A 15320-nucleotide genomic window follows, 5' to 3' on the forward strand; every position below is an offset into this window, starting at 1 on the left:
TGAAGCTGTCCCCGCTCTTTGAATGCTTCATGTGCCCCACACGCACATTAACAGTGTCGCCGAGCATCTCCTGCCTTTGACATGCTGATTGACAATAATGCCTTCAGCAAGTTATGCTGTAAAGATCCCAATCTTGTCATAAAATATTCAAGATACTTTAAATAAAAGCGTGCGCCCACATATAGGCACAGCCACTGAAATAATGCTGCTAGGGCCATTGGGGGCCTGCTCACATGAACGCGGCATCGTGGGAGCCGATGCGGCCAGGGCTAGGGACGGCGTGCATCGGGCCCCTCCCACACAGCCTGCAGAGATTCGGGCTGCGAGGAGCTACTCACATGCGCACACACTCTAGCGCGCATGTGCAGAGGTCCCGGCACCGTTTATAGCGCCGGGACTTGGCTCCGTCCTCCACGTGTTCTGCTGTGCTGCGCCTATTGACTGGACTGCGGGGAGAATACGAAGGTAAATAATAGGCGCCATTTCTGTTCTTAAAAAGTCTGCGCACCGCACAGAGCTGCGCTGTTCTAACCCTGGGGGCAAACTTGGGCCCAATATGTGTGATATCTTGGGATGTTTTTTTAGGAAATCATTAGGCGCTTTATATGCAAGTCTTTTCAGTCTTTCTTTAAACTAATTTACTGTAAAAATATCTTTTTTTTCCCCCAAAAATATACTTTATTCATATAAAATTTTCACAATACATTGGAAAATAGCTCAGTACCTTGCGGTCAGTAATTCCATACAATTCGTTTGGATGCTGACAGCAGTTCCATACAATGCACTAGCGTGCATTTCATTTCAAGATACAGTTTAGTACAATCCGTAAATCACGTTACATGTAGTACTGTGCAAATGAGGGTATTACATGGAGCAGATGAGAACAGGTTTACAGTAGATTCCAGGATACATTTCAATACCGATCATGAATCACGTTACATGTAGCACTATGCAGATGAATGCAGTACAAGGACTGGATGGGGATACATTTATGTTTCTTTACAAGTTACTAAACAGTGCAGAGACTTTCATTATACATGGCACAACACAGGTGTTTTTCAGTACATGGTGCTCCATGTATACAAGCAGATTAACAAGTACAGCGTGAGGGGGGTCTGATTCCATCCCATGGGTTTACCGTGGCGGAAGGGCCTTAAACTGTGGCTCTTCCCCCATCGTGCCTTTGCGGCGACTGCACCAATCTTTAATGCGTCCCTCAGCACGTACTCCTGGACCTTGGATTGCGCCAGTCTGCAACACTTGGCCGTGGACATCTCCTTGCTCTGGAAGACCAGCAAGTTTCGGGAAGACCAAAGTGTGTCTTTCACCGAGTTGATGGCTCTCCAGCAGCAGGTGATGTCTGTCTCGGTGTGTCCCTGGGAACAGTCCGCAGAACACAGAGTCCTGTGTTACGGAGCTGCTTGGGATGAACCTCGACAGCAACCACTGCATCTCCTTCCAGACCTGCCTTGCAAAGGGGCAGTCCCAAAGGAGATGGATGAAGAGTCTCGCCCACACCACAGCCAACTCGGGGGCAGAGTGCCGTGTCTCTGAAACCCCGGCTGTGCATGAAGGATCTGACGGGTAGGGCCCTTCTCACCGCCAACCAAGCTATGTCTTGGTGCTTGTGTGAAAGCTCTGGCGATGAGACATTCTGCCAAACGAGTTCGACAGTCTGCTCGGGGAACCGTCCGACAGGATCCATCATCTCCTTTTGTAGGGCATCCAAGACCTTGCGTGCCGACCACTGATTTATGGCCTTGTGGTCAAAGGTGTTTTTCTTGAAAAACGTTTCCACGAAGGACAGGTGCTGAGGCATGGTCCAACTGGTTAGAGCGTTCCGCGGCAGCCTGGCCAGACCCATCCTTCGCAACACCTGGGTCAGAGAGAATCTCCGCTTGACACTTGGTGTTTGCGTATGAAGAGTCTATGCACAGCTTGATGCAGCCGCACACAAAGGTACACTTCCAGCAGGTCTGGGCCCATCCAGTCCCACAGAGCTGAATACAACTCGACTGGTAAGCCGTCGCTTCTGGGAGTTTTACTCGTCGTGAGGGACCGGACGGCCTTTGTCAGCTCGTCCAGAGTCCAGACTCTCCCGCTCACTGTCGTCTAAGACCTCTGAGATAGACGACAGGAAAGACTGGGAGGCCGCGCGGTCTGTGGGCTTGACATCGTACAACCAATTTCAAAATTAATATATGCCTGAGAGAGTGAGTCTTGGCAGGCGATTCAACTGCAAGAGCATCTCTGTCAACCCTAATTCTGTCCTTCCTTAATGTCCATGTGCACTTTCAGCAGGAGTTATTGGATAGCTATGGGGAACAGGAACTCCGCCATTTTTCCATATCATAATCCAGGCACTCAAAGTACAACCTTTGCATCCTTATCCGCCCCCCCTCATTTGGCTGCAATCAGCTAACTCGCCACAGCCCAGGATCAAACCTGGCATCTGGGGATTAGATGGGAAAATGGAGTTGATTTAGATGATCAGCCATGATATTGAATGGCTCGAGGAGCTGTATGGCCTACTCCTGCTCCTAATTCTTATATTCTTATCATCTTATCTTCCTGGTCTGTATGGCTCGCTCAGCTTCTCACTGGATAAACTCGCTGCCATTAGTGGACCCCAAAGAAGTTTCTCTAGAGATACAGAGGGAAGGCATCCTGAAACATTTCTATAGAGATACAGTGGCGAGGCCTCCATAGGCGTTTCTATGAAAATCCTAGCACAGAGTAGGAAATCAATTTTATTCCCCCTCTTGCAGGAACGCTGAGTAAGTATTTAAATATTCTTCAGTGAAAATACTGTTGGATGTAGGTGTTTTCTAAAGTTACTGTGCAGTGAATCGAGATTCAGTCCTGCATGGATAGCTCAGTCACTGGGCTGTGCTGCTCCAAATAACTCTTAATGTACAAAACAAGCTGAAGAAAGTCCAACTGCCTAGTCTGACGCAGCGTGTGATTGCCATGAGAATTTTCTTTGACCAAATTTAGTCATAAAATAACTGATCTCCTTGTGTGTAATTTAGTTAATGGACTACAGCTAAAAGAAGTAGCCAGGAAGAGAGTTAAAATTTCTCCCAGTTCTGGGCACGGTGCCAGAGCTGAAATGTAGTGTCTGGAAAAATAGAACATTGAGCATTTCACATTTTATTGAGGCTGCTTTGTTTGATAGACAATGGTGTCTTCCTGTTATTTCCCTTCTATTGCGTTGCTATGGTTATGCTTCACATCAGGTATACTGTAGTAGAGTATTGACTTGAAATAAAGACATGTGCTGGGTTTTCGTTGTCTATAGCCTCAGCTAGTGCCCAGAGGAGAGCATTGGAGCTTAGCGACCAGGCGCACAGCTTTTAGCGCCCGCCGGAAAATTTGTTCGAGGTTTAGTGGGGGAGCAAAGCGCTAGTGTCTGGCTGCTGACAATCACTCCGATCATGACTTATTCCTGGTGCAACGCCCACACTTGGGCCCAGCTCGCTAAATTAGGTGTGGCCGCCTCATTTAGTGCCTGCCAATAACAACGTTTGGAAAAACAGTCGGTACTGGCTTGCAGAGTCGTTAACTGGTGGCTACTTAAAGGGATGAAGAAGCGGTTCCCTCGCAGGTCACAGTCAGTGCAACGATTACACAGAGCATGGTGCATGAGCCCTCCCGAGTTTGCAGTGGCAGACAGACATAACCGTTTAGCTTGAGAAAACGTCTTTTGGAAAATTTTAATGAGGGCATTACTAGTTCGCCAGCGTCGCATTCTACATGCTCTAGCAAGGCGGCATGAGGAGAGACTGGCTGTTGGCCATACCGGTGGCTGAAGGAGGTGAGCCTCTAGATGTTGGGACAGGAGGCCTTACCCAACAAGGCTTTACCGGCGGCAATGCTCATACCTGGGCCTGTCCAAGGAGCTGCGCTTCCGAAAGGAGCTAGTTACAGAGATATGCCATCTCCTGCAGGAAGACCTGCAGCCTCACATCGGCACCAGGACTGCGCTGCCCATCGCCTTCTAGGCCTCCGGTTCCTTCCAGGCTGCATCAGGGGACATATGCAGCATCTCTCAATTCGCAGTGCATCGCTGCATCCGTGACGTCACAGGCTCTCTACACCCGTCGAATGGACTTCATTACCTTCCCGATGACCAAGGAGAAACAGCATAAGCGTGGGTTTGCCAGGATAGCGGGCTTCCCCAGGGTGCAAGGAGCAATTGACTGCACGCATGTGGCCTTATGAGCACCATTACTCAACGCAGAGGTCTTCAGAAACAGAAAGGGATACCACACCCAACATGTGCAGCTGATGTGTGACCACACGCAGCGCATCCTCGCAGTCAATGCTCGCTATCCTGGAAGCGCACATGATGCGTTTATCCTGCGGGAGAGCAGTGTGCCTCGACTGTTTCAACCACCATGGGAAGGCCGAGGCTGGCTGCTCGGGGACAAGGGATACGGCCTTGTCATCTGGCTAATGACCTCCCTCCGCAAACTCACAGAGCCGGAGGAACGCTACAATGAGAGCCATGCTGCCATCCACAACATCATCAAGCAGACAATAGGGCTGCTGAAGCCGCGATTCTGGAGGCAGCCTTCAATACTCCCCTCAACAGGTCTCACTGTTCATTGTGGTGCGCTGCATGCTGCACAACTTGGCCATCATGAGGGCCCAGGCCTTGCCAGTGGGGATTGCAGGTCCACCTCAGGAGGAGGAGGAGGACAACGACAAGGGTGAGGAGGAGGAAGAGGAACAGGAGCCTGCCAATGCCCCGAATGTTCAGCAAGACGATGAGGACCAGCAGCAGCCACGGAGGAGGCAGCGTGCAAATGTTGCCAGCGGCAGAGCTATTTGGCAGCGGCTCATAAGGGATCGGTTTGCTTAACTGGAGGGAGCTGAGGAATGCAGCTAATAGTGTGCATTGTGTCACGTTAATGCCACATCTCCGTCACCAGTCCACAGTCATACATCAGAGACTAAAGGAGATGGTCAAAGTAAGAGTTTATTTAACACACATCTCTGGGCCAACTCCAAAACCTCACAATATCAAAGAAAACAAAATGAAGCATCTGCCCCTTCAAAGATAACAAACATCAGACGCCTGACATTTAGATACACCAGACTTTTGACATTTTCCGTGAGGTGCCAGACCCTCAAATGAAACAAAATGGAGCATCTGCCCCTTCAAATAAAACAAACCAACATGAGAGTTGATTAATTTTTTACACACATATTTGTTCAGTGGGTCTTACGATGGCATTTCCCACCCTTCTGCCTCACTCCCCTCCCACGCCTACTGTTCCTCCTCAATGTGGCCTCAGTGCCTGCAGCAAGGCTGCTCGAGGGCTGCTGTTGTGTCTGCGACAGTCAGGACAGACGACCTATGTGGTGTCCTTGAATAGCTGTGGCCATGGAGGGCACGACTGCTGACTGCACCGCCTCAGGCTGGCGGCAGCAGTGTGGAATGGTTGGGGTGCAGGCCGTGGCGGGTGCAAAAGCGGACTGACTGTGGCGGGAGCCGGAATGCTGTCATCGTGAGGAAGGACAGTACCTTGCATTTCCTGCGGCATACTGCCATTCCTCTGGAGTGGTGCCAGAGCATCAGGAGCAATATGTTGCCCCCACAGATTGCTGAGCTGCTGCGGCACTGTCTGTTCCCCATCTGACTGTGGGGATGACACAGCGGCAGATACTGCTTACATGGCAGCACTCTGAGACTGCAAAAACACAAGGAGCGCTTGAAATACTACAGTCTGAGATTGCATTCCAGCAACCAGTGTCTGCATGACATTCCGAACACCCTGCGTGGCTTCGGCTTGTGATGTGTTATCCATGGCACGCGCCATCACCTCAGGGACCCCACTGTCACTCGTTGAGCCCGCTTCCCGGTTTAGATGGGCAAAGATGGGCAAGGGTGGGCTCAGTGGACTGCTGAGCGGCATGGACCATGGTGGAGGCGACCTACACCACACTCACAGCAAGTGTGTCCACGCTCCGTGGCACATACCTCAATGCACTCACAATCTCACGGTGCATCTATGACGACTCCCTGGACATAGCCTCCAAATCCAGGTCCTCATCTGCCTGACTGTGAGCAGGACTCCTGGGCCGATGTACCCTCCGGAGAGCTGGCCCCAGAGTTTCCCCTCGCGCAGCGGGTTGCTGCAGGCCACTTGGGCCAGGAGCATCTGCATCTGGAAACCCCGCGAACGTGCCTCCTCCACCAAGCTGGTCTCCCCACCCATGGGCACTGAGACGGGTCCTGGTCTGTGGCCTCGCACGTCTCCACGTCCTCCTCATCCTCCCCCTCTTGCGATGATGGCGGGCAGACTCGGCTCATCATCTATAAGCACAAAACAACACCAGGGTGGGTAGCAGTTGGGGAGGGGGCAGGAAGGCATGAAAGAGGGAGCATTGTTATTTTGGAGCTACATGTTGTAAGGCATGTGGGCTCAAGGTTCAGGGCTCACAGAAAACGAACGTCTCATTCACTGTCATGCGAGGGTACCGACCGACTAGTGGGCCCTTGAGGGCAGACACTCGGTCTTCGATGGCGGTTAGGTCCAGGTGGTCTGGTCCCCACCTCCCGTCCATTCCTGCTCTCGCCTATTGTGTGTGAGGTTTGGCCTCCAATGACCAAAGCAAGTTGTTGTTAGTGGGTCTGTAGCTACTCGTGTGCCACATGTCTGCAATAAATAACTCCATACTAATATCCCGACGTGTGCATCTCTGCATCTCAGCCTGCGTGGCAGTGCACAGTGGATGTGTCAAAGGGGGGATTTGGGGATGAAGAACTATGAGTAAGTATGAGGCTGAAGGCCTGTGACCACATAGGGAGAGTTAAAAGGTGTTGGTGGGTATCCTCGGGCTGAGTTGGGAGCTAGAAGGGGAGAGATGCATTGGATGGGCGAGGCGTATCTGGTGAGGTGATAGAGAGCTTTTAGGGTGTCTCCAGCAACGAGGAGCATGGCCTGGTACACATACAGAAGGGGTGGGCAGTGTAAAACCTTTACATTGTGTAAGACAGTGAGGCTCACATGAACACATTGCAAGGTTAATGTAAAGGGTACTCACCCTGACGATCCTAGTGAGGTCGTTGTATTTCTTGCGATATTGAGTTGCTGCCCTGGCCACCATGTTGCGGGCACAGATGCGCTGCTCCACCTCCCTCCACAGCCGCCAGGATGCAGGGAATTGTTACGTCTCTCCACAGCCTTTAACAAGCCTTCGAGCGCCATGGCTGAGAAGTGGTGCGCTCTCTGCCTTCCTCCATTTTCCTGCTCTTAAGGTCAGTGAGGAGGTGGAGCTGCACATGCACATACTTAACGTGCCACGCCTTTAAGAGTCGGCTTTTCCCAGGATCGCAATCGGAGATCGGTGTTGGCGTCCCCCCAGGTCAAATGTGTAATGGCTGGTTTTGCACCACCTTCAGCTCTTCGCTCAATTCCGACAAATTTCTTGATGGGAGGCGCAAACGCTTCAAGGCGCTAAAATTACCGCTCCGCCTGGGTTACCGCCACAACTGAAGTGTGACAGAATTTCTCCCTCCTTAAACCCCTACCAAGGGAGCTCAACAAAAGTGTAGTATCCCTTCTTGATTAAGCCTTCAGAAGACATACATCCACCTATTGGGAATCCATGTACATACACTGGGTTTGTGATACAATCTATAACCCCTGTCCTCCACCGCGATCTCTCGCTGCTCCTCCGCCACAAACATTCGTCGCACCTCCGCCACGATCACTCACTGAATCTCAGCCACGATCCCTCACCGCTCCTCCGCCGATCATTTGCCGCATTTCTACCTCGATCTCTCACCGCTTCTCCGCCTCAATCACTCGCCGCACCTCCGCCACAACCTCTCGCCGCTCATTTGCCCCGACCTTCCAGTTCCTCTACTGTACCTGGACCCTGCCGATGTTCCTGCCCACACTCCAAATGGTGACCTGGGTCTTGATGACGCCGCCCACCTTGAAGTCGTCGCACCACTCTGAAGAGCCGAGGGCCCAGGGGCAGCACGGCTAGCCCACATTGCGATATGTGTGCGCACTAGCTCCATGCAGCAGAGCAGGTCTCCAGTCGTCCTGGTTAACCCTTGACACTGGATAAAGGCCTAGCTCTGCCAAGGTCATTGGTGGCTAATGTGCAACGGTCACCTCACATTTAAAAAAAAAAAAATCTTCCACCCCTGGAGTTCAGGACTAGAATATCGGGTCCTTCATTGCGAACTCATCTCTTTTGGTGTTGAAGCAAGTCATCCTCGTTCGAGGGACCGCCTATAGAAACATAGAAATTAGGTGCAGGAGCAGGCCATTCAGCCCTTCGAGCCTGCACCACTATTCAATAAGGTCATGGCTGATCATTCAACCTCAGTACCCCTTTCCTGCTTTCTCTCCATACCCCTTGATCCCTTTAGCCGTAAGGGCCATATCTAACTTCCTCTTGAATATATCCAATGAACTGGCATCAACAACTCTCTGCGGCAGGGAATTCCACAGGTTAACAACTCTGAGTGAAGAAGTTTCTCCTCATCTCAGTCCTAAATGGCTTACCCCTTATCCTAAGACTGTGTCCCCTGGTTCTGGATTTCCCCAACATCGGGAACATTCTTCCCGCATCTAACCTGTCCAATCCCGTCAGAATCTTGTATGTTTCTATGAGATCCCCCCTCATCCTTCTAAACTCTAATGTATAAAGGCCCAGTCGATCCAGTCTCTCTTCATATGTCAGTCCAGCCATCCTGGGAATCAGTCTGGTGAACCTTCGCTGCACTCCCTCAATAGCAAGAACGTCTTTCCTCAGATTAGGAGACCAAAACTGAACATAATATTCCAGGTGAGGACTCACCAAGGCCCTGTACAACTGCAGCAAGACCTTCCTGCTCCTATACTCAAATCCCTTAGCTATGAAGGCCAACATACCATTTGCCGCCTTTACCGCCTGCTGTACCTGTATGCCAACTTTCAATGACTGATGTACCATGACACCCAGGTCTCGTTGCACCTCCCCTTTTCCTAATCTGCCGCCATTCAGATAATCTGTCTTCGTGTTTTTGCCCCCAAAGTGGATAACCTCACATTTATCCACATTATACTGCATCTGCCATGTATTTGCCCACTCACCTAATCTGTCTAAGTCACCCTGCAGACTCTTAGCGTCCCCCTCACAGCTCACGCCACCACCCAGTTTAGTGTCATCTGCAAACTTGGAGATATTACACTCAATTCCTTCATCCAAATCATTGATGTATATTGTAAAGAGCTGGTGTCCCAGCACTGAGTCCTGCGGTACCCCACTAGTCACTGCCTGCCATTCTGAAAAGGACCCGTTTATCCCGCCTCTGCTTCCTGTCTGCCAGTTCTCTATCCACGTCAGTACATTACCCCCAATACCATGTGCTTTGATTTTGCACACCAATCTCTTGTGTGGGACCTTGTCAAAAGTCTTTTGAAAGTCCAAATACACCACATCCACTGGTTCTCCCTTGTCCACTCTACTAGTTACATCCTCAAAAAAATTCCAGAAGACTTGTCAAGCATGATTTTCCCTTCATAAATCCATGCTGAATTGGACTGATCCTGTCACTGCTTTCCAAATGCGCTGCTATTTCATCCTTAATAATTGATTCCAACATTTTCCCTACCACTGATGTCAGGCTAACTGGTCTATAATTACCCGCTTTCTCTCTCCCTCCCTTTTTAAAAAGTGGTATATTAGCTACCCTCGAGTCCATAGGAACTGATCCCAAGTCTATAGAATGTTGGAAAATGACCACCAATGCATCCACTATTTCTAGGGCCACTTCTTAAGTACTCTGGGATGCAGACTATCAGGCCCCGGGGATTTATTGGCCTTCAATCCCATCAATTTCCCCAACACAATTTCCCGCCAAATAAGGATATCCTTCAGTTTCTCCTTCTCACTAGACCCTCGGTCCCCTAGTACTTCCGGAAGGTTATTTGTGTCTTCCTTCGTGAAGACAGAACCAAAGTATTTGTTCAATTGGTCTGCCATTTCTTTGTTCCCCATTACAAAGTCACCTGAATCTGACTGCAAGGGACCTACATTTGTCTTCACTAATCTTTTTCTCTTCACATATCTATAGAAGCTTTTGCAGTCAGTTTTTATGTTCCTGGCAAGCTGCTTCTCGTACTCTATTTTCTCCCTCTTAATTAAACTCTTTGTCCTCTTCTGCTGAATTCTAAATTTCTCCCAGTCCTGAGGTTTGCTGCTTTTTCTGGTGGTGGTGGTGGTGGTGGTGATGATGATGATGATGAATCTCTGTTCATCGATTCTAAGTCATAGATTATGGGGTGGATCCAACAAGGACGATACAACAGGAGACTTTTATTAGGCTCGAATTACAACCAATTCAGTAGGTATGGGTGGGGGTGGGATAAGGAGGCAAAGACACATACTTTTCTGCAGGATCAGGAGTATGGAGCCCACAGTGTCTCCAACGCAGGAATCCAAGACACAGTTGTGTTGGGAAGGGGGCAAGTTCCCAGACGATTTCGGAGTGCCTCAAGGACAATGTAACGGAATATTGTGTGTTACACATGTTGCGGTGGTATAAAACTCTGAATCATTTAATGATCAGTCTGGCATAATGTTAATATTGAACGGTAGATGGAATTGTGAATGTGACCTGAAGCTCCTATGGCACTCCCAACTACTCACCCTTTATATGGTTATAGTTAATAGTACAAGTATACTGTTTAATGAGAGACCATTTTAAACCTAGATACAAAGATTTATCATGTTAAATGTCCTTTTGGATTATTTCTGTTTGTTTTTTGATTATTTTTGTTTTGAACAATGAGTACTGATAACTGAAAAAAAGTTGTCCAGAAAGTATTTTTGAAGCCAACAGGGTAAGGGGAGGGGCACGTTATATCAGCAGAAACACGGTCATTAACCCAGGGCTACATCGGCATCCACTGTGTATTTGTAAAGTTCACCCTTCTCACTCTACCGAGGGTCAATAATTCCTTCCAGCCATTTCCTTTGATGGTCTTCACACAGCCTGTCACATTGTTGAGCTTCGTAAACAGGAATTTCAGCTCCATAACCCCGCTCCTCCACAACTAGACATTTCTGACAGACAAAGTCAGTGGTCCTACCAAAAAGAGGCAGGAGCTTCATTACAATATTAAACTGAAGGTTAGCGCTTGATGCCTCGTTATTTTCCTGTTACTGTGTCAATCACCCATGTATAGCAATTTCTGGGCGACAGTTGATTGTGGAAGTGAACATTTAAAAGGCCAGAGGAAAATAAACTGCAGAATTTGAAGGATGCAAGTATTCTCTTCCACTTTTAAAAATTATTTTGTTTTCTTCAGAAGGTGTTGTGTCCTACTTTCTGGCCCTGGAATGTTTTGCTCAAAGTTTGGGTTTTATGTTTCCGGGAGGAGAGCAAGAAAGTGATGTCAGACAAGAGTACATACACCGCAAGTGGGCTATGTCCATGGACTCCAACCCTTCCACCTCTTACCTGGATTTGTGTGAGAAACACTCTGAGAAGGCTTCGATTTAGCAGATTTCGCTCAAATTTGCACTTGAACTTAGCCACTGAGGGCTGCATTTTACCAGCGATTTTAAAAAAAAAAAGCTGTTTTTGTAACTCCTACCAGTCAGTTTCCCTGATGATAATTCAGTCCTTCATACCATTGGACTCATTAACTCCGATCAACCAGTTTCTCTGGTGATGATAATTCAACATTTAAAATTCACAGAATAATAGTTTAAAATATGAACAGATGGTAAATATTATCTGCACCCAAAATCTCAATTGTGTAAGGTATCACAATCCAGCCTAATCTTGTTCTTACCCTAACATTCACACAGGCATTTTCCAGAAGTGGGGGTCAGTGTATCGGAGTTAGATTCCTGGATGATTTTACACTCTTTATCCCAGGGCTGTTGAAGTAAATTTTAAACCCCAACTTCCACCAACAGCTGAGATAAGCTAATCTGGCATAGACCAGATGATATACCTGGGGCCTTTGTAGTATGTTGTATGGTACATATCATTTACCCACTGAGCTGCGGGGGAGCCTTCATTCTTCTTTTTGCAACAATGACATTTTAAGTCAGTTCTTCCAAATTGTTAACTGGTAGTTCATAGTAGTGTATCCATGCAGGGTAGATTGCTGGAACCCAGGGTTCCCTTGGACTAAGTTTATATCCATTTTCTCCGGTTCAGTGGCCAGCCTTATGAGACTAGCTGTTTCAGCTTAAACAGGAGCCTCAGGGAGTGGGATTGTCAACCAAGACTCATGCGTAATGCATCTCCTGACATCTAAGTAAGTAAGACAGCATAATACTGCCAGCCCTACTCTCCACACCTATCAATGACTATAACAGTAAAATGTGCTTTAGAACCTCAGAGGAAGAATGTAGATGCAAACCGCATTCTCGCAGAGAGAGAAAGTGGAGGGGCAGTTGCCCCTGCCTCTGGCACACTTCTGGACTGGACAAAAGGGGTCCTTGGGATGGCATTTGGGTATGAGGAACCATGTCCATTCCTTCCCTGCCCTCCCCCCTCCCAATCAGGTGTTGTACTAACTGGGATTGGTTGGTTCAGCACAGACCAAGAATCAAAACTGGCACCTGGTTGTATAGTTCGATACAACAGCAAGCAGCAAATTTGTCCATTTTGGAGCTCTGAACTTATAGCTTGTAAAGTATTTCCTCAAAATGAGTTTCAAATCTAGGATGGGGGTGCTGTGAGGATACAGGTTCACAGATTTGAACTGATTAAAGGTATATTTAGGGCTTATCAGAAAGTTATTTTCATGGAATGGGATTATCAGTGAGGATAGTGCAAGTGTAAATCCTAGAATTATTTAAGAGAAAGTTAGATACCATGGTAGGACTTTGGTATCTCTTTGGATGGACAAGTTAAGATCAGTCAAATCGCTTTCCTCACCTGTACGTAACTTGTAGAGAAGGCAGGGATGGGAAGTTAAGTTGGTGCCACTCTTGCCTCCTGTTAATAGTTGGTTACAGTGTGAAAATCCTAAAATGACACAAGTCGTCGTTCTAGCTGTGCAAAATTCTTCCCACATTACAACAGTGACTGCACTCCAAAAGTACTTCATTGGCTGTAAAGCGCTTTGAGACGTCCGGTGGTAGTGAAAGGCGCTATATAAATCCAAGTCTTTTTTCTTTTAAAAGTGAACTAAATAGCTGCTTAATAAGAGAAATATTGAAGGGTATAGGTAGAGAGTGGGAAAATGAGATTAGACTAGATGGCTCATATGGAGAAAAGTCCCAGCACAAACTTGATGGACAAAGAATTGAGCTGTATTATTCTATGATTCTAATCTATTAAAAATGGGATTAAATCATAGTACCTGTACTAATAGTTATCAAAATAATTGTAATAGCAACAATCAGTCACTAATTTCTGTAATTAATTGTACCATATTAGTAGTCACAAGATTATTATTAATGATAGTAGTAATAATAACATAAACCTGACTGATTTATATTTTATACCACTTCACAGGTGAAGGAACATGCCTATTACCAACACGATGACAGCCAATAAGACAACGGCATTAAACTGGACAGCAACAACCTACAACTTGAAGCCCACTGACCGGTGAGCAAAATCTCCCATTTAACCATAAAGGGCCAGGGCTTGGTTCAGTGACTTGCACATAATTCACATGTCATGTAAATAGATATATGTCATAACGCAATTGATTATACAATGAGGTGACTGATCACAACTTCTGCTAAAAATGTTGTAATTTTTATCAAATTTACTGTAAAATTATTATAAGGACATAAAATCTCAATTAAGATAAGTTGTGCTACAGAAACCATTGGGGATGAAACTCGTCTTGGTTGGCAGCACAAAACATGCAATAGGGAACTGTCTGCCCATTTTAAACTCCGCCCAATTAAAACTCGTGGAAAAGAAAATTGGAAGAGGTGTCAAACAGGCTGCTGATTCACTATTGTCTATTTTTGCCCACCAATAAAAGCTAAAATTACCCCAATGAGTTCATTCAAATTTAACTGCCATTCAGGCTGAAGATCAGAGCCTGACTTTGTTTGCAAGAAGGTTAATTAAGGGACTGCAGATATTGTGGCTTTGTGACTCTGGTATTTTCTGTTCCTGCAGAGCTTTTCTATACATTATAAATAACTGTCTGTGTTTCTTTGTACATTTTGTTGAGATGTGACAAAGAATTTGCATGAAACAGTGTGACAGGCTGAAAGTGTGCGCATAAGTAACGTTTGTATATTGTGGGTATGTATCAGCAGATCGCCTGTGGTATTGTCCATGGCGAGTCAGAAATGATGGTGTTTGGGGCAGAGAAGTGGGTGGAGAGGTGCATGTCTTAAGTGACAAAATTTGGAAAGAAGTTTGCAACAGTTTTCTAAATTATTCTTGGAAAATAAATAATTAGTGTTTTCCTTACCCAGTATTTTAACCAGCCAGATAAATAAATAAATAAATATCACCGCTCCATAACTAAATCTGCTTATATGGACAAGTGTTGATTTCAAATTTCCAGTATAGGGTGCTATAACCATTTATATTATATTGCTTCAGATCTCTAGTTTTTCCAGTTGGTATTATTTTTACGCCATTTATTTCAGATGGGTTAATACCAGGCTGAGGTCACTCAGAGTTTAATCGCTGTTCAGCCAGGAAACTTTGCAGATTGGAATGTGCTTATCGGTTTCAGGTTGCAATTTATGAAGGTTGGTTTGCATGTATAATAAAGTGTGATGCCTGAAGTACGGCATATGTATGTGCACTTGTAGCATTTAAATTATATTATTGGTGGATCTTCGATGCATTGCTCACTGTAAGTTGAATTATATTCTATATTAATATGGGCATGAGTTGCATCCATGTAATGCACGATGTATTATGCTGCTGAAGTGCTAATTGTTATTAGGTAAATGCGAACTCTGGTTGCTCACAGTTTAATTCTTGTTTGATCAGGAACTTCATAAATTGTAAAGGGTTTATCAGTTTTGGCTCCAATCAGAAGCATCTAGTTTTTCTTCTCATTTTTAAGATTGTTTTACATCTGTAACAAAGTATAACATCTACAATGGAATGTTTAAGGTACCATTTCTATAGATAGATAATATACAGGAGCATAATTTTTTTTTATTCGTTCAGGGATGTGAGAGTCGCTGGCAAGGCTAGCATTTATTGCCCATCCCTAGATGCCCTTGAGAAAATGGTGGTGAGCCGTCTCCTTGAACCACTGCAGTCCCTGTGGTGAAGGTACTCCCACAGTGCTGTTAGGGAGGGAGTTCCAGGATTTTGACCCAGTGACGCTGAAGGAACGGCGATATATTTC

At 46.6% G+C, this 15320-nt stretch overlaps 1 protein-coding gene across 1 annotated transcript in view; it reads left to right on the forward strand.

Annotated features, from left to right (window-relative positions):
- LOC139280780 (DENN domain-containing protein 2A) overlaps positions 1-15320 on the forward strand; it is a 100317-nt gene that overhangs the window by 36552 nt on the left and 48445 nt on the right. Inside the window, exon 2 of the mRNA XM_070900470.1 lies at positions 13496-13591. Within this exon, the coding sequence (XP_070756571.1) occupies positions 13506-13591 (86 nt within the window). The 5' untranslated portion in view covers positions 13496-13505. The remainder of the gene's footprint in view (positions 1-13495; positions 13592-15320) is intronic.

Source organism: Pristiophorus japonicus, chromosome 15 (assembly GCF_044704955.1).
Source record: "Pristiophorus japonicus isolate sPriJap1 chromosome 15, sPriJap1.hap1, whole genome shotgun sequence".
In the NCBI taxonomy this organism is placed as follows: Eukaryota; Metazoa; Chordata; class Chondrichthyes; family Pristiophoridae; genus Pristiophorus; species Pristiophorus japonicus.